The following is a 25524-nucleotide window of genomic DNA, read 5'->3' on the forward strand; positions in this document are numbered from 1 at the left end:
TCCCTTATTCTCAAATTGTGGCCTCTGGTTCTGGATTCCCCAACATCGGGAACATGCTTCCTGCCTCTAGCTTGTCCAATCCCTTAATAATCTTATGTTTCAATCAGATCCCCCCTCATCCTTCTAAATTCCAGTGTATACAAGCCCAGTTGCTCCAATCTTTCAACATACGACAATCCCGCCATCCAGGGAATTAACCTCTCGTGAACCTATGCTGCACTCCCTCAATAGCAAGAATGTCCTTCCTCAAATTTGGAGACCAAAACTGCACACAATACTCCAGGTGTGGTCTCACCAGGGCCCTGTACAACTGCAGAAGGACCTCTTTGCTCCTATACTCAACTCCCCTTGTTATGAAGGCCAACATGCCATTAGCTTTCTTCACTGCCTGCTGTACCTGCATGCTTACTTTCAGTGACTGATGACCAAGGACACCTAGAACTCATTGTACTTCCCCTTTTCCTAACTTGACACCATTCAAGTAGTAATCTGCCTTCCTGTTCTTGCCACCAAAGTGGATAACCTCACATTTATCCACATTAAACTGCATCTGCCCACTCACCCAACCTGTCCAAGTCATCCTGCATTATCTCAACATCCTCCGCACATTTCACACTGCCACCTAGCTTTGTGTCATCTGCAAATTTGCTAATGTTACTTTTAATCCCTTCATCTAAATCATTAATGTATATTGTAAATAGCTGCGGTCCCAGCACTGAGCCTTGCGGTACCCCACTAGTCACCGCCTGCCATTCTGAAAGGTACCCGTTAATCCCTACTCTTTGTTTCCTGTCTGCCAACCAATTTACGATCCATGTCAATACCCCACCCCCAATACCATGTGCTCTAATTTTGCCCACTAATCTCCTATGTGGGACCTTATCAAAGGCTTTCTGAAAGTCCAGGTACATTACATCCACTGGCTCTCCCTTGTCCATTTTCATGGTTACATCCTCAAAAAAATCCAGATTAGTCAAGCAGGATTTCCCCTTCGTAAATCCATGCTGACTTGGACCGATCCTGTTACTGCTATCCAAATGTGCCGCTATTTCATCTTCTATAATTGACTCCAGCATCTTCCCCACCACTGATGTCAGGCTAACTGGTCTATATTTCCCTGTTTTCTCTCTCCCTCCTTTCTTAAAATGTGGGATAACATTAGCCAACCTCCAGTCCTCAGGAACTGATCCTGAATCTATAGAACATTGGAAAATGATTACCAATGTGTCCACGATTTCCAGAGCCACCTCCTTAAGTACCCTGGGATGCAGACCATCAGGCCCTGGGGATTTATCAGCCTTCAGTCCCATCAGTCTATCCAACACCATTTTCTGCCTAATGCAAATTTCCTTCAGTTCCTCCGTTACCCTAGGTCCTCTGGCCACTGTTACATCTGGGAGATTGTTTGTGTCTTCCCTAGTGAAGACAGATCCAAAGTACCTGTTCAGCTCGTCTGCCATTTCCTTTTTCCCCATAATAAATTCACCCGTTTCTGTCTTCAAGGGCCCAACTTTGTTCTTAACTAATTTTTTACTCTTCACATACCTAAAGAAGCTTTTACTATCCTCCTTTCTATTCTTGGCTAGCTTGCCTTCGTATCTCATCTTTTCTCACCATACTGCCTTTTTAGTTATCCTCTGTTGCTGTTTAAAAGTCGCCCAATTCTCTGGCTTCCCGCTCATCTTTGCTATGTTATACTTCTTCTCTTTTATTTTTATACTGTCCTTGACTTCCCTTGTCAGCTACGGTCGCCCCTTACTCCCCTTAGAATCTTTCTTCCTCTTTGGAATGAACTGATCCTGCACCTTCTGTATTATTCCCAGAAATACCTGCCATTGCTGTTCCACTGTCATCCCTGCTAGGGTATCTTTCCAGTCAACTTTGGCCAGCTCCTCCCTCATGGGTCCAAAGTCCCTTTTATTCAACTGTAATACTGACACTTCCGATTTTCCCTTCCCCCTCTCAAATTGTAGATTAAAACTTATCATATTATGGTTACTACCTCCTAATGGCTCCTTTACCTCAAGTTCCCTTATCAAATCTGGTTCATTACACAACACTAAATCCAGAATTGCCTTCTCCCTGGTGGGTTCCAGCACAAGCTGCTCTAAGAATCCAACTCAGAGGCACTCCACAAACTCCCTTTCTTGGGGTCCAGTACCAACCTGATTTTCCCAGTCTACCTGCATGTTAAAATCCCCCATAACAACTGTAGCATTACCTTTGCGACATGCCAATTTTAACTCTTGATTCAACTTGCACCCTATATCCAGGCCACTGTTTGGGGGCCTGTAGATAACTCCCATTAGGGTCTTTTTGCCCTTACAATTTCTCAGTTCTGTCAATACTGACTCTACATCTCCTGATTCTATGTCACCCCTCGCAAGGGCCTGAATTTCATTCCTCACCAGCAGAGCCACCCCACCCCCTCTGCCAACCTGTCTGTCCTTTCGATAGGATGTATACCACATTTCCATATCAGATGGTAATGGAAGTGTTTGAGGTACAACTTCTCCTGTGTATTTCCCTTTTATTCATTCAGTCATTCTGTTTTCATAATTTATGCAAAAGAAGACAAATTATGCAAAGAAAAAAATCCTATTCAGAATCAGATTTAATATCACTGGCAAATATAAAATTTTTTAACTTTATGGCAGCAATACATAATAAATATAGAGAAAAAACTGAATTGTATTAAGTATATATATGTCTATTAAATAGTTAAGTTAAAATGAGCTGAGCTGAGGCCTCCGTCGGTCAGAGTTGACCACGGATGTTGTGTCCTAGTTGTCTAGATACGCAAGCCTGGGCAGTATGATATGGAGAGCAAATTGTTGCCCATGTGGCAGGCTTCCCCTCTCCAGGCAGCTGATGAACCCATACAGTTTGGTACCAGCAGCATCACAGGAGTTGCCAGTCAGCATTGAACTCAATGTAGGACTGCCTTAGAGATGCCAGCTCCGGACTTTTCCCTCAGGGTTTACTCCCAAAGCTTTCCCCATGAGTGGGTGTAGTGGAACTTTGACATCAGAGTTTTCCTTCTCCGAGATGAGCTGCCAACCATTGCTGATGAGCCCCACCTGCCTGAAGTGACTGATTTTAAGGCAGCAGTAACCCGCCTTTGCTCCTGTCAGTAGAAACGGTTCAGCTGGGCTTAGTAGCTAAGCCACACGTGAAGGCCGGGAGTTGTCAGAGGCTATTTGAGGTGCACGCCATTGGGAGCATTTAATAGGTTGGTGGGAGCTTGTCCCCACTACTACCCCAGGCTATAATGACCTTAAGGAACTCAAGTTAAAATAAGGCCATAGCAAATAGTAAATATTTGCATTTGAATACTGTGGGAGACTAAAGCTAAAATAAATCTCTTCAGAATAAGGATATCATTAACAAGTTTTTTCTTTTATCACACAATAATTAACTGTAAAACACACCAGAAAAACCAGCTACTTTCAAACAGTTACATAAGTAGTGCAAAATAACGGAAATAAAAAAAAGTAGTGAGGTGGTGTTCACGGGTTCAATGTCCATTCAGAAGTCGGACGGCAGAGGGGAAGAAGCTGTTCCTGAATTGCTGACTGTGTGCCTTCAGGATTCTGTACCTCCTTCCTGAAGGTAACAATGCGAAGAGGGCATGTCCTGGGTGGTGGGGGTCCTTAATGTTGGATGCCGCCTTCCTAAGGCACCGCTCCTTGAAGACTTCTTGGATATTATGGAGACTATTACCCATGATAGAGCTGACTAATTTTACAAGTTTCTGCAATTTACTTCATTCTTGTGCAGTAGCTCCCCCCATACCAGATGGTGATGCAGCCAGTCAGAATGCTGTCCACGGAACAGCTATAGAATATTTTAATTGGCAAACCAAATTTCCTCAAACTTCTAATGAAATATAGCTTCTGTCTTGTCTTCTTTAAAGCTGCATCAACATGTTGTGTCTGTCCAGGTTAGGTCCACAGAGATACTGACACCTAGGAACTTGAACTTGCTCACTCCAATTCTGATCTCTCTATGAGAATTGGTTTATGTTTCCTCATCTTATCCTTCCTGAAGTCCACAATGAGCTCTTGGTCTTGCTGACGTTGAGGGCAAGGTTGTTGCTGCAAGACCACTCAACCAGCTGGTATATCTTGCTCCTGTACGCCCTTTCATCACCATCTGAAATTCTGCCAACAATGGTTGCAAATTTATAGATGCTGTTTGAGCTATGTCTGACCACACAGTCATAGGCGTAGAGAGAGTAGAGCAGTGGGCTAAGCACACACTCCTGACGTGTGCCAGTGTTGATTGTCAGCAAGGTGGAGATGTAACTTCTAATCCGCACAGATTATGGTCTTCTGGTTAGGAAGTCAAGGATCCAATTGCGGAGGGAGGTACAGAGGCCCAGGTTCTGCAGCTTTTTGATCAGGACTGTAGGAACGATGGTGTTAAATGCTGAGCTGTAGTCAATGAACAGTATCCTGACATGGGTATTTGCATTCTGTTTATTTCCATTTAGCTCTGAAAATTTAGTTTCTAGGTTTTCCCCTGTCTCTATCCAGCTCCACCTCTCAATTGTTTATCGAAAATTACTTGCACAGGGTTGTTCTTTGGCATGAAAAGAAAGTAAATTGATCTTTCACCTGCAGGAAACAGAGAGCGTATTCACCTTATGGGCGTAGTCCACATGCTATCCGCAGTAGTGCAGAATTCAGTGATAAGACAAGGTAAGGCAAATACAATTTTACCAATGTCCAACTACGTAGTTGTCAATCAGGAGCCAACCCAATATAATGTCACTTACAGGAGCCATGTATCCACTCTCTGCCTGTATTGTATTTTGTGGCTCGTTAATTATGGTAATCTGTCATGTGGTTGGGGCATGGTAGAAACAAATGAGTAGAGTTACGTATTCACACTTATGGTTAGTTAGTTATTTAGTGGAAAAGTATTGAGCCATGGAGACATTAATTGGGACATTAATTGGAACGTTATTAGACTGCTTAAATATGCATAGAATGTTAATTCTGATTCTGTTAATTAGAACACTTAGTTATGCTGATTTGAATGCTAATATCATATCAGTATATCACTAATTTAGTTTTGTTCGTGTTTTATCACTATATGATTGTTCATCTTTGCTGGTTTTGTGATAAAGGATCGAAAGTACCTTTCTTGATTTGGAAATTCATCATTTGGAAACGCATCATACAATGTCAATCTCTTGGCTTAGTCTGACTGCGACTTTGGTTTGTTTTAAAGTAATCGCTCTACCACTCTTTCCAAGTGTGCGTTCGGACCACTTTCGACATGGTAGCTTAGTGACCACCACAACGCTTTACAGTGCCAGCAGCCCAGGCTCAATTCCTGCCGCTGCCTGTAAGAAGTTTGTACGTTCCGCCCGTGACCGCGTGGGTTTCCTCTGGGTGCTCTGGTTTCCCCCCACAGTCTAAAGACGTACTGTTTAATTGTCCAGTGATTAGGCCAGGACTAAATCAGGATATTGCTGGGTGGCGCAGCTTGAAGGGCTGGAAGAGCCTATTATTTATACAAATAAATAAATAATTAAAAATAAACCTTAGCTTTGGTATTTCTGTATTTCAGACTGTTCTTTTCTCCCTAGTATATTTTTGCTATAGGCACAGGACATGGCATTAACTTCATTTGGTTGACCAGGCCCTGCGTGCCTTTACAATATTTCCAACATTGGTGAATCGTTTGAATGGTTATTACACTGTGTCCAGTGGCAAGTCATTCCTATCCTGTGGCCTTTCCCTCAGAGCCCTGTCAGTAGTTGCTCCAAACCTCAATGAGTCCCTTACATGTGCCCTTGGTCTATGCCACCCTGCTGCAGTTGGACCAGCTTATACTGACACCAGCAAATGTCAGGCAGAACGCAGTGTGTCTTTCACTAAGTTGATGCATTTCATTGTATATGTGATTAATGAATACATCCAATCTAATTTTAAAAGTTTTATAACTTCATCTACTAAGAGAAAGCAAATAAGACCACAGAATCAGTAATCAGTGAAAAGGCTGTTTAAACTGAATTTTTGATTACTGCTTTACAGCATGTTCAGTCGATCCAGCAGCTTAGTGCCCTCAAAGAAACCTGTTACGGCCAAACACAAGGTATGTGAGAGCATCAGAGATCTGCATTGCAATGTACATTCTGTTCCTTAGGTTGAACGGCACTGAAGATTTGATAGGAAGTGCAAAGCAATACTGTGCAATATCCTGGAGCTCCCTTACTAGCAGCAATGTCATCCTTGAAAACATAGACGAGAGAATAACTCACCAATATCACCTCAAAGTCAACTTGGGATAAACAACAAATTCTAGGGAAACGCGCATCTGAGAAAGAATTTTTTAAAAAATCCTTTATTGGGAACTTAAGTTAGTTCAAAATTAACTTTTTACTGAGAGTATTGGTCATTCAGTGATTTTAGATAAGCAATGTTCTCTACAAGCAAAAGTGAATTAACGGTTTTCAGAAAACGAAGCAGCTTTGATTCTTAAGAAAGTTAAAATATACAGCATATACCTTAAACTGGTGTGGCAAACCATATATATGTTGTAACTGGTTTAACTGTCTGGACACGCCCCTTTGCTGACTGCCCCTGGGGCTCCTCCCACAGACCCCTGAATAAAGGTGATTTCGCCTTGCTCCTCCCACTCAGTCCAGTGGCAGACACTCAGCATGGAAGTCACATTTTACTGTGAATAAAAGCCTTTCAGTATTTACCCTACTTCAGTCTTCTGGAATTATTGAAGATGCTTCAACTGGTTTAAGACATCTTTAAACTTTTGGAATATGATCATGTTTATGACACAGGAAGTGTAGCAGTGGTACGTGTCTATGGATGCATGTCTATGGATGCATGTCTATGAATAGACTTCGACTAGAATAGCCAACTTTGTTTCTCTTTCCACAGTTGTGCTTGATGAAGAAAGGCAAAAGAATTTTGATTTAACGTACATAGAACATAGAATAGTACAGCACAGTACAGGCCCTTCAGCCCACAATGTTGTGCCGACCCTCAAACCCTGCCTCCCATATAAGCCCCCAACTTAAATTCCTCCATATACCTGTCTAGTAGTCTCTTAAACTTCACTAGTGTATCTGCCTCCACCACTGACTCAGGCAGTGCATTCCATGCACCAACCATTCTCTGTGTAAAAAACTTTCCTCTAATATCCCCCTTGAACTTCCCACCCCTTGCCTTAAAGCCATGTCCTCTTGTATTGAACAGTGGTGCCCTGGGGAAGAGGCGCTGGCTATCCACTCTATCTATTCCTCTTATTATCTTGTACACCTCTATCATGTCTCCTCTCATCCTCCTCCTCTCCAAAGAGTAAAGCCCCAGCTCCCTTAATCTCTGATCATAATGCATACTTTCTAAACCAGGCAGCATCCTGGTAAAACTCCTCTGTACCCTTTCCAATGCTTCCACATCCTTCCTATAGTGAGGTGACCAGAACTGGACACAGTACTCCAAGTGTGGCCTAACCAGAGTTTTATAGAACTGCATCATTACATCGCGACTCTTAAACTCTATCCCTCAACTTATGAAAGCTAACACCCCATAAGCTTTCTTAACTACTCTATCCACCTGTGAGGCAACTTTCAGAGATCTGTGGACATGTACCCCCAGATCCCTCTGCTCCTCCACACTACCAAGTATCCTGCCATTTACTTTGTACTCTGCCTTGGAGTTTGTCCTTCCAAAGTGTACCACCTCACACTTCTCTGGGTTGAACTCCATCTGCCACTTCTCAGCCCACTTCTGCATCCTATCAATGTCTCTCTGCAATCTTCGACAATCCTCTACACTATCTACAACACCACCAACCTTTGTGTCGTCTGCAAACTTGCCAACCCACACTTCTACCCCCACATCCAGGTCGTTAATAAAAATCACAAAAATTAGAGGTCCCAGAACAGATCCACTGGTCACAACCCTCCAATCTGAATGCACTCCCTCCACCACGACCCTCTGCCTTCTGCAGGCAAGCTAATTCTGAATCCACCTGGCCAAACTTCCCTGGATCCCATGCTTTCTGACTTTCTGAATAAGCCTACTGTGTGGAACTTTGTCAAATGCCTTACTAAAATCCATGTAGATCACATCCACTGCACTACCCTCATCTATATGCCTGGTCACCTCCTCAAAGAACTCTATCAGGCTTGTTAGACACGATCTGCCCTTCACAAAGCCATGCTGACTGTCCCTGATCAGACCATGATTCTCTAAATGCCCAGAGATCCTATCTCTAAGAATCTTTTCCAACAGCTTTCCCACCACAGACGTAAGGCTCAGTGGTCTATAATTACCCGGACTATCCCTACTAACTTTTTTGAACAAGGGGACAACATTCCCCTCCCTCCAATCCTCCAGTACCATTCCCGTGGACAACGAGGACATAAAGATCCTAGCCAGAGGCTCAGCAATCTCTTCCCTCGCCTCGTGGAGCAGCCTGGGGAATATTCCGTCAGGCCCCGGGGATTTATCCGTCCTAATGTATTTTAACAACTCCAACACCTCCTCTCCCTTAATATCAACATGCTCCAGAACATCAACCTCACTCATATTGTCCTCACCATCATCAAGTTCCCTCTCATTGGTGAATACCGAAGAGAAGTATTCATTGAGGACCTTGCTCACTTCCACAGCCTCCAGGCACATCTTCCCACTGTTACTAATCACTAATCAGTCCTACCTTCAATCCTGTCAAACAACAGGAATTCTGCAGATGCTGGAAATTCAAGCAACACACATCAAAGTTGCTGGTAAACGCAGCAGGCCAGGCAGCATCTGTAGGAAGAGGTGCAGTTGACGTTTCAGGCCGAGACCCTTCGTCAGGACCCGCCTGAAATGTCGACTGCACCTCTTCCTACAGATGCTGCCTGGCCTGCTGCGTTTACCAGCAACTTTGATGTGTGTTGCTTCAATCCTGTCATCCTTTTTTTCTTCACATAATTGAAGAATTCCTTGGGGTTTTCCTTTACCCTACTTGTCAAGGCCTTCTCATGCCCCCCTCTTGCTCTTCTTAGCCCCTTCTTAAGCTCCTTTCTTGCTTCCCTATATTCCTTAATAGACCCATCTGATCCTTGCTTCCTAAACCTCATGTATGCTGCCTTCTTCCACCTGACTAGATTTTCCACCTCACTTGTCACCCATGGTTCCTTCACCCTACCATTCTTTATCTTCCTCACCGGACAAATTTATGCCTAACATTCTGCAAGAGATCTCTAAACATCGACCACATGTCCATAGTACATTACCCTGCAAAAACATCATCCCAATTCACACCCGCAAGTTCTAACCTTATAGCCTCATAATTTGCCCTTCCCCAATTAAAAATTTTTCTGTCCTCTCTGATTCTACCCTTTTCCATGATAATGCTAAAGGCCAGGGAGTGGTGGTCACTGTCCCCCAGATGCACACCCACTGAGAGATCTGTGACCTGACCCGGTTCATTACCAAATACTAGATCTAGTATGGCATTCCCTCAGTCGGCCTGTCCACATACTGTGACAGGAATCCGTCCTGGACACACTTAACAAACTCTGCCCTGTCTAAACCATTGGAACTAATCAGGTGCCAATCAATATTAGGGAAGTTAAAGTCACCCATGATAACAACCCTGTTATTTTTGCACCTTTCCAAAATCTGCCTCCCAATCTGCTCCTCTGTATCTCTGCTGCCTATAGAATACCCCCAGTAGAGTAACTGCTCCCTTCCTGTTCCTGACTTCCACCCATACTGACTCAAAAGAGGATCCTGCTACATTACCCAACCTTTCTGTAGCTGTAATAGTATCCCTGACCAGTAATGCCACCCCTCCTCCCCTTTTTCCGCCCTCTCTATCCCTTTTAAAGCATTGAAATCCAGAAATATTGAGAATCCATTCCTGCCCTGGCCCTCTGTAATGGCCACTACATCATAATTCCATGTATGTATCCAAGCTCTCAGTTCATCACCTTTGTTCCTGATGCTTCTTACATTGAGGTCCACACATTTCAGCCCCTCTACCTTACTGTCTTTACACCGTTTATTCTGCTTTGTTAGCTTATTAGTCTGTTTATTAGTCATGGATTGATGCAAATTTGAACTTTTTATCCCAGTTAAGTAGCAATAGGAATTCTAACAACCAGATTCAAGCCCAAATGATACACTCTGCAAAATGGATTCAGAATTGTCCCTTAAAGAACACATGGTCTAAAATGTACTAATGAGTCTGATCTCAGCACTCGCTCTATCTTTCCATCCATACAGTACATACAAACACACAACGCGCGGAATAGGCCCTTGAGGACCTTTGAGCCACGCCGCACAGCTATCCCCCAATTTTATCATAGCCCAATTGGGGGACAAATTATAATGACCAATTAATCTAGTTAATCTGAAGCACCAATTTTTTCCTCTTTGTCATTCGGGCCAACCTGAAACAAGACTGCACATGAATTAGACTTTAATGATATGGTAAAATGTTTGGACATTCCTTGATGAGAAGCATCTGACCCCATTGTTGAAGCCAGCACATGCTGTGTTATCCTATTTCAAGAGGGCAATTCAGCGGAAATAATTTGTGATATTTTTGACAGAATTTTCAGTTCTATCGTTATTACAGGAGAATATCATATTCTGTACAGATTGAATAAGGTTCAGTTAAGATTAGTTTATTGCAATAGAAATCAGAATGCTGTGAAATTTTTTGCTCACATGAAGTTCACAAAGAAAACAGAATATATAGCAACACACATAAAATTTGCTGGTGAACGCAGCAGGCCAGGCAGCATCTATAGGAAGAGGTACAGTCGACGTTTCGGGCCGAGACCCTTTATCAGGACTAACTGAAGGAAGAGCTAGTAAGAGATTTGAGAGGAGGAGGGGAAGATCCAAAATGATAGGAGAAGACAGGAGGGGGAGGGATGGAGCCAAGAGCTGGACAGGTGATTGGCAAAAGGGATATGAAAGGATCATGGGACAGGAGGCCCAGGGAGAAGGAAAAGGGGGAGGGGGGGGAAAACCCAGAGGATGGGCAAGGGGTATAGTGAGAGGGACAGAGGGAGAAAAAGGAGAGAGAGAGAGAAAGAATGTGTGTATGTAAATAAATAAGGGAATGGGGTATGAGAGCAAGGTGGGGCATTAGCAGAAGTTTGATAAGTCAATGTTCATGCCATCAGGTTGGAGGCTACCCAGACGTGGTTTGCCATTACGTTCTTCTGGGCAGTGTCTTTACAAGACAGGTGATGCCAGCCATTATCAGTACTTCTTCAGAGACTGCCTGGTTGGTGTCAGTGTTCACATAGCCAGGACTTGTGATATGCACTGGCTGTGCATACGACCATCCACCACCTGATCCCATGGCTTCACCTGGCCCTGATCGGGGAGGTGCTACACCTGGTCCTAGGGTGATCTGCAGGCTAGCGGAGGGAAGAAGTGCCCTACAGCTCCTTTGGTAGAGACGTATCTCCACCCCGCCACCCGGATATATATGGTAACACAACAGCAAATACAGTGACAAGCACTAAAAGACACAACAGTGCAGAGTACAGTAATGCAGACTGAAATTGTTCCTACTTGGAATTGATGTCAGGTTGGTATTTTGTGTATTAGTGATAAATTATGGTATTGCTTTGCACTGTTGTAACTATATGTTATAATTATGTGGTTTTGTCAGTTTTAGTCTTGGTTTATCCTGTGTTTTCTTGTGATATCATTCTGGAGGAACGTTGTATCATTTTTTAATGCATGCATTTCTAAATGACAATAAACGAGGACTGAGTCTCCTCATAATCTAATCTATAAAAAAATCTGGGTGTTATTTATTTCAAGGTGTCTCATCTTAGTGCATTGGTTAATTCTGACTGTTTTTCTCTTTGTCATTCAGGCTTACCTTAAACAAGAGTGCTCTCCACAAAAAATTTTGCAGACTGCCATCATGGTTCTATTTGGTGTCATGGCCTTTTGGTAAGCATAGATTTACTCAAACTATTCTAAGTTAGTTGCATCCTTTTTAAAAAAAAGTTGTTATTGACATTCTGCATTTTAAAATTTTGAATTAAACCTGGGTGCCACGTAGTGTTAGTGTGGCGCTGTAAAAGCTCAGGGCCTCAGAGTTCAATTCTGACGTTATCTGGAAGGAGTCTCTTTGAGTTCTCTCCGTGGAATGTGTGGGTTTCCTCCGGGTGCTCCAGTTTCCTCCCACAGTCTAAAGATGTACCAGTTAGTGGACCATAAGACATCAAGATATAGGAGCAGAATTAGGCCATTTGGCCCATTAAGTCTGCTCCGCCATTTCATCATGGCTGATCCATTTTCCCTCTCAGCCCCAGTCTCCTGCCTTCTCCCCATATCCTTTTATGCCCTGACTAATCAAGAATCTATCAACCTCTGTTTTAAATGTACCCAATGATTTGGGTTCTACAGCTGCATGTGGCAACGAATTCCACAGATTCACCACTCTCTAGTTAAACAAGTTCCTCCTCATTTCCATTCTATAAGGATATCCCATCATTCTGAGGCTGTGTACTCTGGTCTTTGATTCCCTCACCAGAGGAAACAACCTCTCCACATCCACCCTATTGACTCGGTTGTAAATAGTAAATTGTCCCGTGATGGGGCTAGGGTTGATCAGAGATTACTAGGCAGCACGGCTCGATGGACCTATTTCATGCTGTATTTCAATAAATAAATAAATATATACTTGGCTGGCATGGTTTTAATTGTAAAATATTTTCTATTTATGTTTGACTTCAAATGCATTTTGAATACATCCTTTTCCTCTATCCCTTCCTGCGAACACCTCACCCCAAATGATTAAAGTTTTCTGTCAGTGGCTGGTTTACAATTCTCAGCAATGGCTAATTCTATTTTTTTTTTGTATCTCTTTTCCATGGACCAATTTCTCCCCTGTCTGCCCCTCCCCAAATTCCAATGGACTTTGTACAGACACTGTAACGTTTAGTATTCAAAGCAGTGGGAATAACTAGCACTGATAGTGTTCAGTAACAACATAGCGGTAAATGAAAGTTAAACCAAGTTGAAGTTAAAAGGTAGATGTACAGTATAAAGCTTAGAATTTAATGATTAGAGATAAGAATTATATAGTTTTGTCATTGTGATGAAATGTACAGAAAAGTGTGAGTAGGAAAGTGCATTTGGAGTTATGGAGAAAAATGCAGTTTCTACCTTGATGCTGTAGATATATCATACCTTATTTTTATTTGCTTCTAAGTAGTCCTAAAAGCTTGTCAAGTCATTGCTGTTTCCATAGTCTTAGCTACCTAGTGTTCCAATCGGTGTGAACAGTCAGTGGAAAGGAAATGGGGTTGTAACCTGGCTACCACAGAGAGAAATATTTAAATTCCACATTATGATTTCTTCTCTTTCTTTTGCCCATTACTCTGCTGGTGTTTGGAGCAGCAATAAAGATCCTCCATCTCTGGTGGTGTCCAGGGCTTCCAGCATCGTATCAGTAGCTCAGTTTTCACTACAGTCAGTCATGCAAGTCCTGGGTGAAGACTCAGGAATATCGTTGCTCTCAGACATAGAAGGACCCTTCATTGCTGTTTCTGTAACAATTTTGTTTGATCAGTCAGGGTTGTTAGCCCTGAGCTGAACCCCTGAACCTGGGGGACTGGTGGACCACTCTTAGTCTGGCCTCTACCTATGACCTGTTTGGCAAGGGTGACTCTACCAAGAACCAAACCACAAGGCCCTGACTCCAGCCAACATAGCTCTCAGGGTCATTGAGGCACAGGAGTCTCCAAAGCACAACAAGGTTGTGATCCCCTTGGAGGTGTGCATTATGAAATTCAAGCATTTATGGTAAAAATGTGAAATTTTCCTGCTATGTGGAGCAGTCAATAAAAGTACATAATAATCTACAAATATTTGTTTTATTACGTGTGCTTCATAATAGGAAGAGTATGTTTATAGTTCCAATTATTAAAAAGATGCAGAAATTTCAGTGTCATATTTTGCTTTTTATAATTACAGAATCAGATTTGATGAACTCAGAGGTTGAATTTGTGCTGTAGTTTCCATTACTCTGTCCCCAATCTACATTCTTGTTTCTTGTCAAACACAACTACTAATATAAAACCTGTAAAGTATTGAAATGCCTAGGTAGATTAGAGTAGACATGAAGAGGATGTTTCCTATAGAGAGAGAGTCTAGGACCAGGGGGCACAGACTCAGAATATAAGGGTGTCCCTTTAGAATAGAGATGAGGAGGAATTTCTTTATCTCGAGGTTCTTGTAGCTGGGGAATTCATTGCCACAAACAGCTGTGGCGGTCAAGTCATTGGGTGTATTTAAAATAGAGGTTGATAGGTTGTTGCTTAGTAAGGGTGTCAAAGGTTACAGGGAGAAGGCCGAAGGATGGGTAATAAATCAGCCATGATGGAGTGGCAGAACAGATTCAATGGGCTGAATGACTTAATTCTGCTCCTATGTCTTATGGTCTAAAAATGTCTCAAAATATATCTTATTCATACATTTTTCATGGTATAATCCACCAACTTTATGATCTCATCTGCCTCAGTACAATGGCAATGAGAATTGTAGCAAGAATATTTTTACAAAAATTTTTCCTCCCCTTCCCTCTTCTTATATTCCTCTTTCTGCCCTCTCGCCTTTTCTCACCTGCCTATCACCTTCCCCTGGATTTCTTCCTCCTATCAGGTTCCTCCTTCTCTAGCCCTTTCCCGTTCCTACCCACCTGGCTTCACCATCAGCTCCTAGCTATCCTCCCTCCCCTCCCCCCACCTTTTTATTCCAGCATCTTCTCCCTTTCTTTCCTGGCCTGAAACGTCGACTGTTTATTCCTTTCCATAGTTGCTGACTGACCTGCTGAGTTCCTCCAGCATTTTGTGTGTGTTACTTTTTTTCACAAAATGTATTTTAGTTTGATATGAATTTGCAAGTTGGTGCATATAACCAAAGTCTTGATTTATTATTACATACCAAATCTGGGATTGGTTAATAACTCCAGAGTAACAGGGTTTCTAATTAGAACATTTAATTGCTGAATAAATTAAATTAATTGAAACCTTTAGTTGGTTTAATCCAAAATGATTCCTTCTAAGGAATGACTGTGGCTTTGTATATTGTGTTTGCCAAGGGTTCAGTATGTGACAAGTAACAGTTTATTTTGTATGACAGTATTATTTTGATTTTGGCTCTCTATGTGCTGACTTTAACCGAAGAGAAAAATGACCTCAAAGTTATCAATAGCAGGTAAATATTTTCCCTATAAATTTCTACTCTTGATGGTATTTAAACTCCTCCAATACTCTGTGCTAGAGTGGTGTAGTGGCATTAGCACGGGACTCTGAGGCCAGTGGTCCCAGGTTCAAATCTGGCTGGCTCCTTGCACGGTTTCCATCCGTGCTGGGTTCAGCATTGAGCTAGCAACTCGGACTCATAAAAAACAGGCACATGCTAACAACAGCAGCAAGGCTGTCACTGGATGTGCTGCAGGGTGCAGAGAGAAACAAAACAATAGCTGTTTCTAATGGAATGAAAGGCAATGCTGTAAATTTACAAGCATGTTGCCAGGACTGATTTATAGGGAACATTTGAATCGATGAGGACTTTATTTCCTGTAGGAGAATGAGGGGAGATTTGATAGGGGTATACAAAATTGAGGGATATAGATAGGGTAAATGAGAAGGTTATTGGAGGAGTGAGAGGGTTAACATATGAGGAACGTTTGTCCGCTCTTGGACTGTATTCCTTGGAGCTTAGAAGAATGAGGGGGGACCTCATAGAAACATTTCGAATGTTGAAAGGCATGGACAGAGTGGATGTGGCAAAGTTGTTTCCCATGATGGGGGAGTCTAGTACCAGAGGGCATGACTTAAGGATTGAAGGGCGCCCATTCAGAACAGAGATGCGAAGAAATTTTTTTAGCCAGAGGGTGGTGAATCTATGGAATTTGTTGCCACGGGTGGCAGTGGAGGCCAAGTCATTGGGTGTATTTAAGGCAGAGATTGATAGGTATCTGAGTAGCCAGGGCATCAAAGGTTATGGTGATAAGGCAGGAGAGTGGGACTAAATGGGAGATTGGATCAGCTCATGATAAAATAGCGGAGCAGACTCGATGGGCCGAATGGCTGACTTCTGCTCCTTTGTCTTGTGGTCTTATGGTCTAAATGTAATCAGTCTTTTTCCACTGAGGTTGGATGAGACTAGAACGTAGGTTAACATAAGTCATAGGTTAAGAGTGAAAGGTGAAATGTTTAAGGGAAATTATTTCAATGTTTAAGAGAAGTTTGGACAAGTACATGGATGGTAGGGGTATGGAGGGGTATGGAGGGCTATGGTCCCAGTGCAGGTCAATGGGAGTAGGCAGCTTCAATGGTTCAGCATGGACTAGATGGGCCAAATTGCTGTGCTTTTCTATGACTCTGTGGGGGAACTACTTCATTCAGAGAAGGGTGAGAGTGGTGGATTCGAGATCAATGTCAACATTTCAGAGAATTTGGGATAAGTACATGTATGGGAGAGTTATGGAGGGCTATGGTCCGGGTGCAGGTCGATGGGACTAGTTAGAACAATAGTTTGGCACAGACTAGAGGGGCTGGAAGGCCTGTTTCTGCACTGTAATGCTCTATGACTGTATGATGCTATCACATTTATTTTCATATTGCAGCTATAATTCAGAAGTACTGAACACAACCGGACAAACTACCATTACTCCACATACAACATTTTCAGGTAGATAATTTTACTGAAAACATTTCAAATGTTACATACAGAAATGTCATTGTGACAAGCCAATTGTATTCATTTTATTCTTTAGTAAAGAACACAAGTCCATTTCATACAACGTTAAAAACGGAAACTTCTTGGCCTGAAGTAAGCTTCTGTGGTATCTTACCTTGTGACACCGTGCATTGCTGTGTGGATCAGTCTCCAGTCAAAGGCGTTCCTTTCCATCATACTAAGAAGAGAATCACTAAGGATCGTCATAGGATGCAAAACCTTTCAGAGACAAGTGAGTTTTATTCCACAGTAATGATTCTAAAAGAGAGGAAGATTTTATATTACTGAAATATTTATGCTGATTTCTCTGCCAAGCAGGCTAATAGCTAGTGCTAGCTAAGTACCTGAGTACAGGGTGACATGATAGCGTAGTGTTAGCACAATGTTTTACAGTTCAGGTGACCTGGGTTCAATTCCCGCCACTTCCTGTAAGGAGTTTTGTAAGTTCTCCCGGTGACCGTGTGGGTTTCCTCCGGGTGCTCCGGTTTCCTCTCACATTCCAAAGACGTACCGGTTGGGAGGTTAATTGGTGATTGTAAATTGTCCTGTGATTACGCTAGGGTTAAATCAAGGAATTGCTGGGTGCTGTGGCTCGAAGTGATGGAAGGGCCTATTCTGCACTATTTGTCAACAAATAAATAAATTTGTAATTCATTGCTTTTTAACCACAGTTTTTAAATTGCTCTGGTTGCTCCGGGCTTCATGTCTATAGTGTCATCACTACTCATTTTCATTCTGAATGCTATTTGCTTACTTTTATTGTTTGCATGATTTGTTTTTTTCTCTCTGCAGTCTTTTTTATGGTTTCTTTTGGGTTTCTTTGTTTTGTGGCTGCCTGTAAGCAGACAAATCTCAAGGTTGTTTAATGTATACATACTTTGACAATAAATGTACTTTGAAATTGTTATGTATTGAATTTTAAAGAGCAATTGTAACAAACATGCATGTGCAGAGTAAAGGGTTCTTCTTTCTTGTTAGTAGGAAGGGATGGAAGTCAACATGTTGCATTGTGTGTGGATTAACTGGTGCAAGTCGCTTACACCAGTGAATTCATATACAATTAGGAAACAGTTACTGCATCATTGTTAACACAAAATAATCTGCAGATACTGTGATCAAAGCAACACTTTCAGTACGCTGGATGAACTCAGCAGGTCAGGCAGTATCAGTTAGAAACGATGAGTCGACGTTTCGGGCCGGAACCCTTCGTCAGGACTGAAGTATGAAAGATGGGGAAGGATTTGAAGAATGCTTGTAGCTTCAGTTGAAAGACCAGTAATTTGAAAGACAAGGGGGTGGGAGAGGGGAAGCATTGATGTCATAGCCCTGAAAACAATGGGTGGTAGAAGAAGGAGGCGGAACCATGAGGGAGCTGGGGGAGGGAGTAGAGTGAAATAGGGATAGGGGAAGGGAATTACCAGAAGTTGGAGAATTCTATGTTCATACTAAGGGGCTGGAGACTACCCAGACGGTATATGAGGTGTTGCTCCTCCAACCTGAGTTTAGCCTCATCATGGCGGTAGGGGAGGCCATGTATGGACATATGGGAATGGGAAGCAGAGTTGATGTGGGTGGCTACCGGGAGATCCTGTCTGTTGCGGTGGATGGAGTGGAGGTGCTCGACGAAGCAGTCCCCCAATCTGCGTCAGGTTTCACCGATGTAGAGGAGGCCTCACCGGGAGCACCGGATGCAATAGATGACCCCAACAGACTCACAAGTGAAGTGTTGTCTCACCTGAAAGGACTGTTTGGGGCCCTGAATGGTTGCAAGAGATGAGGTGTAGGGACAGATGTAGCACTTACGCTTACAGGGATAAGTGCTGGGTTGGAGATCAGTGGGGATGGACATGCGGATAAGGGAGTCACCGAGGGACCGATCCCTGCGGAAAGCGGAGAGGGGTGGAGAGGGAAAGATGTGCTTTATTAATCCTCACTGCATTATTGTTCACATTGCCTTGCTACACTTGGGATATTAAGAGCAGAAACTGCATGAACATGCATTTTGCAATGTGCTAATACTATGCAATAAAAGGAATTGGAAAAATGGTCTCAAATGGAAATTCTGCAGTTTCTCTTTGCAGCTTGGAGCTATTTCCCTTCCCCTGCTAATCCTCTGGCACCAACTCCTCAAAGCCTTTCCCATCCAGTTGGGAGGGAAATGATAGTGGATTTTTCGGCAAAGCCAGGATTATGTGTATGTCAGTATATTCTCTGCCCTTTTGTGCTATTTATCTAATAATAATGTATGAATAAATACCTCATTTCAATTGTTTGATCTGATTGACAAATCTCTAGGTTTTGATCCTATTTCTCACTGTCTGGTGGCCAATCAGTTTGTAGTTGTTTGAAGCTGGCTCTAGAGAAGTATGCTTTAGTTTTCTCTTGGGACGAGTCCTACTTATGATTCCAATTTATTACTTAAGTGTAACTGAATGGTAAACATGCTTAAAATGTGAATGTCATGAATACACTTTAGAAGTAACACATTACCAAATTTATCTTTCAGGATCCAGGACAAGTCCACTTACAAATAAAAGAGAAAGGAAGCAGGGTGATTGTAAGTGAACACTATAGCCCTCTTTTGTTTCTTCAATAGCGAACTGTATTGATATTTAAAAGGCATTATAAAAGTTCAATAGCATGTTAAAGTAATATTTAAAATGTATAGACTATCATACTTTAGGTATTCTTAGAGTATCAGAATGGAAGAATGTTGTGTTTATTTCCTGAGGTTGGGAACAGTGCCCAGAGGAAACCGACCACTTTAGGATCTTAAACAATACTGATTACCATTAGCAATCTGCAAGTGAACAGTTTGTTTGTTATGTGCCGTATCATATGATGTAGGTGATCATAGACTTAACATGGCATTACTCAATGATCTTTCAAGAATCGATAGATTTTGGCATTGTGCTGGATAACTGGAAAATTACAAATGTTACTCGGCTATTTAAGGAGGGTGGGAGGCAGCAGAAAGGAACCTATAGACCTGTTAGCCTGACATTGATCATTAGGGATGAGATTATGGAGTACCTGGAGGCACATGACAAGATAGGCCAAAGCCAGCATAGTTCCTGAAAGGAAAATCCTGCCTGACTAACCTACTGCAATTTTTTGAGGAAATTACAAGCAGGATTGACAAAGGAGATGCAGTAGATGTGGTGTACTTGGATTTTCAGAAGGCCCTTGACAAAGTGCCCCACATGAGGCTGCTTAACAAGATAAGATCCCATGGAATTACAGGGGAGTTACTAGCATGGGTGGAGCATTGGCTGGTCAGCAGAAACAGAGAATGGGAATAAAAAGATCCTATTCTGCCTGGCTGCCGGTTACAAGTGGAGTTTCACAGGGGTTGGTATTGGGAACACTGCTTTTTACAATGTATGTCAATGATTTGGACTATGGGATTAATGGATTTGTGGCTAAATTTGCCGATGATACAAAGATAGGTGGAGGAGTGGGTAGTGTTGAGGAAACAGAGAGACTGCAGAGAGACTTAGATAGTTTAGGGGAATGGGCAAAGAAGTGGCAAATGAAATACAAAGTTGGAAAGTGTATAGTCATGCACTTTGGTGGAAGAAATTAACGGGCAGACTGTTATTTAGATCGGGAGAGAATTCAAAATGCAGAGATGCAAAGGGACTTGAGAGCCCTTGTGCAGGATATTCTAAAAGTTAACCTCCAGGTTGAGTCGGTGATGAAGAAAGCAAATGCAATGTTGGCATTTACTTCTAGAGGTATGGAATATAAGAGCAGGGATGTGATGTTGAGGCTCTATAAGGCACTTGTGAGACCACATTTAGAGTATTGTGTGCAGTTTTGGGCTCCTTATTTTAGAAAGGATATCCTGACATTGGAGAGGGTTCAGAGAAGATTCACAAAAATGATTCCAGGAATGAAAGGTTTTCCATATGAGGGATGTTTGGCAGCTCTTGAGCTATATTCCCTGGAGTTCAGGAGAATGGGGGGGGGGGGGGGCGGGATCTCATAGAAATATTCTGAATGTTAAAAGGCCTGAACAGATTATATATAGTAAAGTTATTCCCTGTAGTAGGGGAATCCAGAACAAGAGGGTATGACTTCAGTATTGAAAGACGTCCATTTAGAACAGAGATGCGGAGAAATTACTTTAGTTAGAGGGTGGTAAATCTTTGGAATTTGTTGCCATGATTGAATGGTGGAGAAGACTCGATGGGCTGAATGGCCTACTTCTACTCCTATATCTTATGGCCTTATGATTGCTTTTGGCAATTTTTTCTACAGATATGGTTTGCCTTTGCCTTTTTCTAGGCATTGTCTTTACAAGTTGGGTGACCCCAGCCATTATCAATAATCTTCAGAGATTGTCTGCCTGGCATCTCTAGTTGCATAACCAGGACTTGTGATATACACCAGCTGCTCATACGACCGTCCACCACCTGCTTCCATGGCTTCACATGACCCTAAATGGCGGGGAGTGGGGGTGGTAAGCAGGTACTACACCTTGCCCAAGGGTGACCTGCAGGCTAGTGGAGGGAAGGAGCATCTTACACCTCCTTTGGTAGAGATGGATCTCCACCCTGCCACCCACAAAAATGAACCGTGAACAAACAAAGTGAATTGCTTACATTGCAAAACTGTTATTTATAGCTGTCATTAGCTGTAGTGACAGAATGTGCACAGGAGGAAAAAAATTCACACTTTATGAAGTAAAAATGCTCAATTCCAGTTAGTAAGTAGAATAATTCAGTAATGAATTTAAAAAGAATTCAAATCAGGCTAAGATATAACAGGATTAACCTTGCATCAGTGCCTAAAGGTTTGTGCGCTGTAGAACTGCTTTTGGCGCACGTGGGAAGTGAAGCACAAAGGTAGAGCTGATGTTTCAGAGTTTGGGGAGGTGGGAGGTTGTAGAGTGATACCGGTTATTGACAGAGTTTACAAAAGGAGTGCTTAATAGGATGGGATCCAATGGAATCTTCCCGAAAAGGAGAATTTGAGGAGATGGGTTTATGTATTTGCTATAGGTGATGTAGGTAGAGGGTAGCATAGAGTGGATGGCTTGAATAACAAGGAACTGTGAAGCAACTAACACACCATGGTTTATACAGGAGGTAAATTGGGTGAGTGATCAGCGTGGTGTGTTCTACAGCAAGCGAGGGTGGGCAGCAAGTGGGTTCTCTGGATGTGATTCTAGTACCAAACAATCTCAAAGGTTTATTTAATATCAGAGAATGTATGCGGGATACAACCTGAAGCTCGTACTCCTCACATCCACGAAACAAGCAACCCCACAGAGTGAATGATAGGAGCATTGCAGCCCGGAAGCCCCCCCTCTCCCCTCCCCACTCCCCACCTTTCGCACAAGCAGCCCAAAAGCTGTTTTCCCAGCTTAAGATAACTTGGAAAAAGAACTCAAAGCATAAAGGTGGGTTTCTGATGGGAGTCGCCATTTAACGCACAATTATTTCAAGGAAGTATGTTCCAGATTAAAGGGAAAGATCTCTGAAATGCCCTGAGTACCAGATGGGAAGACGTATGTTAGCGCTGACGTAAAGGGGATATTTGTGGAGGGATACGTCATAAAATCAGAGATTGTTGTTTAATGAACTGTCCTTTACCCTGATCAGAGAGGCACATTGTGAACATGAAAGATTTAAACTGACAAGGGATCAGCAAGGGTTAATGGAAGAGTGATAGAGGTGAGGTCACTGGGTTATCCAATGAATATTCTGTACAAAAGCAACTGTCGTGCTAAGAGGTAAAACAAGGGAGTTTGAGGCACAAACTTATCTTAATTGCCTAGCACTGATATACAGAGATTTTACTGCACCACCTGAGTAGGATTAAATTGGGTGCCAGGGTAGTGTAGTGGTTAGTGTTGCACTATTACAACTGAGGGCATCAGAGTTCACAGTTCGATTCTGATGTCATCTGGAAGGAGTTTGTACATTCCTCCCCGTGGAAAGGGTGGGCTTTGCCCAGCTCCTCTGGTTTCCTCCCACAGTCCAAAGACGTACCAGTTGGTAGGTTAATTGGTCATTGTAAATTGTCCTGTGATTAGGCTGGGGTTAGGTCAGGAGTTGCTGAGCAGTGCAGCTGGAAGGGCTAGAACAACTATTCTGGGCTGTATCTCTGAATAAATGAAATCTAGTGTTAAATACTCAGTGCCTAACATTTCTGACGAAGCAATTACAGTCAGGTGATGTCGTACGAGAAAGGAGGTTTTCAATTATGATCTATCCAACAGAAATAGAATGGATAGAATTAATGGTCAATAAAGAAATGTTTGGAGAGATTTAGCTGCAGACCTTTGTCAAGCTGTGAGTTATGCAGGGGTACAAACAGGACGCAATACAGCGAAGTGAATGTGGAGGAAAGAGGAAGCTTAATTTTCACACGGACATAGAGCTGTACAGAATTGGAAAAAGCTGCAGAATGTTATAAACTCACCCAGCTCCACCATAGGCACTATCCTCTCCAGCATCCTGGACATCTTCAAAAGATGACGCCTCCTCAAGGAGATGACATCCATCATTAACGACCCCCATTACCCAGGACATGCCCTCTTTACATTGCTACAATCAAGGAGGAGGTACAAGAGCCTGAAGGTACACTCGTAACAAATCAGGAACAGCTTCTTACTCTCTGCCATCAATTTACATAGAAACATAGAAAATATGTGCAGGAGTATGCCATTCGGCCCTTCGAGCCTGCACCGCCATTCAGTATGATCATGGCTGATCATCCAACTCAGAACCCTGTACCTGCCTTCTCTCCATGCCCCCTGATCCCTCTAGCCACAAGGGCCATATCGAACTCCCTCTTAAATATAGCCAATGAATTGGCCTCAACTGTTTCCTGTGGCAGAGAATTCCACAGATTCACCACTCTCTGTGTGAAGAAGTTTTTCCTCATCTCGGTCGTAAAAGGCTTCCCCTTTATCCTCAAATTGTGATCCCTCGTTCTGGACTTCCCCAACATCGGGAACAATCTTCCTACATTTACCCTGTCCAATCCCTTTAGAATTTTATACGTTGCAAACAGATCCCCCCTCAACATTCTGAATTCCAGAGATTATAAGCCTAGTCGATCCAGTCTTTCATCATATGAAAGTCCTGCCATACCAGGAATCAATCTGGTGAACCTTCTTTGTACTCCCTCTATGGCAAGAATGTCTTTCCTCAGATTAGGGGACCAAAACTGCACACAATACTCCAGGTGTGGTCTCACCAAGGCCTTGTACAACTGCAGTAGTACCTCCCTGCTCCTGTACTCGAATCCTCTTGCTATGAATGCCAGCATACCATTCGCCTTTTTCACCGCCTGCTGTACCTGCATGCCCACTTTCAATGACTGGTGTACAATGACACCCAGGTCTCGTTGCACCTCCCCTTTTCCTAATTGGCCATCATTCAGATAATAATCTGTTTTCCTGTTCTTGCCACCAAAGTGGATAACCTCACATTTATCCACATTAAATTGCATCTGCCATGAATTTGCCCACTCACCCAACCTATCCAAGTCACCCTGCATCCTCTTAGCATCCTCCTCACAGCTAACACTGCCACCCAGCTTCGTGTCATCCGCAAACTTGGAGATGCTGCATTTAACTCCCTCATCTAAGTCATTAATATATATTGTAAACAACTGGGGTCCCAGCACTGAGCCTTGCTGTACCCCACTAGTCACTGCCTGCCATTCTGAAAAGGTCTCGTTTATTTCCACTCTTTGCTTCCTGTCTGCCAACCAATTCTCTATCCACATGAAGACCATACCCCCAATACCGTGTGCTTTAAGTTTGCACACTAATCTCCTGTGTGGGACTTTGTCAAAAGCCTTTTGAAAATCCAAATATACCACATCCACTGGTTTTCCCCTATCCACTCTACTAGTTACATCCTCAAAAAATTCTATGAGATTTGTCAGACATGATTTTCCTTTCACAAATCCATGCTGACTTTGTCTGATGATTTCACTGCTTTCCAAATGGGCTGTTATCACATCTTTGATAACTGACTCTAGCATTTTCCCCAACACCGATGTCAGACTTACCGGTCTATAATTCCCCGGTTTCTCTCTCCCTCCTTTTTTATAAAGCGGGGTTACATTAGCCACCCTCCAATCCTCAGGAACCAATCCAGAATCTAAAGAGTTTTGAAAAATTATCACTAATGCATCCACTATTTCTTGGGCTACTTCCTTAAGCACTCTGGGATGCAGAACATCTGGCCCTGGGGATTTATCTGCCTTTAATCCCTTTAATTCACCTAACACCACTTCCCTACTAACATGTATTTCCCTCAGTTCCTCCATCTCACTAGACCCTCGGTCCCCTACTATTTCCGGAAGATTATTTATGTCCTCCTTAGTGAAGACAGAACCAAAGTAGTTATTAAATTGGTCTGCCATGTCCTTATTCCCCATGATCAATTCACCTGTTTCTGATTGTAAGGGACCTACATTTGTCTTAACCAATCTTTTTCTTTTCACATGTCTATAAAAGCTTTTACAGTCAGTTTTTATGTTCCCTGCCAGCTTTCTCTCATAATCTTTTTTCCCTTTCCTGATTAAGCCCTTTGTCCTCCTCTGCTGGACTCTGAATTTCTCCCAGTCCTCAGGTGTGCCGCTTTTTCTGGTTAATTTGTATGTTTCTTCTTTGGAATTGATACTATCCCTAATTTCCCTTGTCAGCCACGGGTGCACTACCTTCCCTGGTTTATTCTTTTGCCAAACTGGGATGAACAATTGTTGTAGTTCATCCATGCAATCTTTAAATGCTTGCCAT

The 25524-nt window shown here is 42.7% G+C and overlaps 1 protein-coding gene across 1 annotated transcript in view; it reads left to right on the top strand.

The window, feature by feature from the left end:
- LOC140203271 (myelin regulatory factor-like protein) overlaps positions 1 to 25524 on the top strand; it is an 84320-nt gene that overhangs the window by 37830 nt on the left and 20966 nt on the right. Inside the window, exons 15-21 of the mRNA XM_072269287.1 lie at positions 4626 to 4703; positions 6048 to 6108; positions 11875 to 11954; positions 15153 to 15227; positions 16645 to 16709; positions 16795 to 16989; positions 19264 to 19314. Of these exons, the coding sequence (XP_072125388.1) occupies positions 4626 to 4703; positions 6048 to 6108; positions 11875 to 11954; positions 15153 to 15227; positions 16645 to 16709; positions 16795 to 16989; positions 19264 to 19314 (605 nt within the window). The remainder of the gene's footprint in view (positions 1 to 4625; positions 4704 to 6047; positions 6109 to 11874; positions 11955 to 15152; positions 15228 to 16644; positions 16710 to 16794; positions 16990 to 19263; positions 19315 to 25524) is intronic.

Source organism: Mobula birostris, chromosome 9 (genome assembly GCF_030028105.1).
Source record: "Mobula birostris isolate sMobBir1 chromosome 9, sMobBir1.hap1, whole genome shotgun sequence".
Lineage (NCBI taxonomy): Eukaryota > Metazoa > Chordata > Chondrichthyes > Myliobatiformes > Myliobatidae > Mobula > Mobula birostris.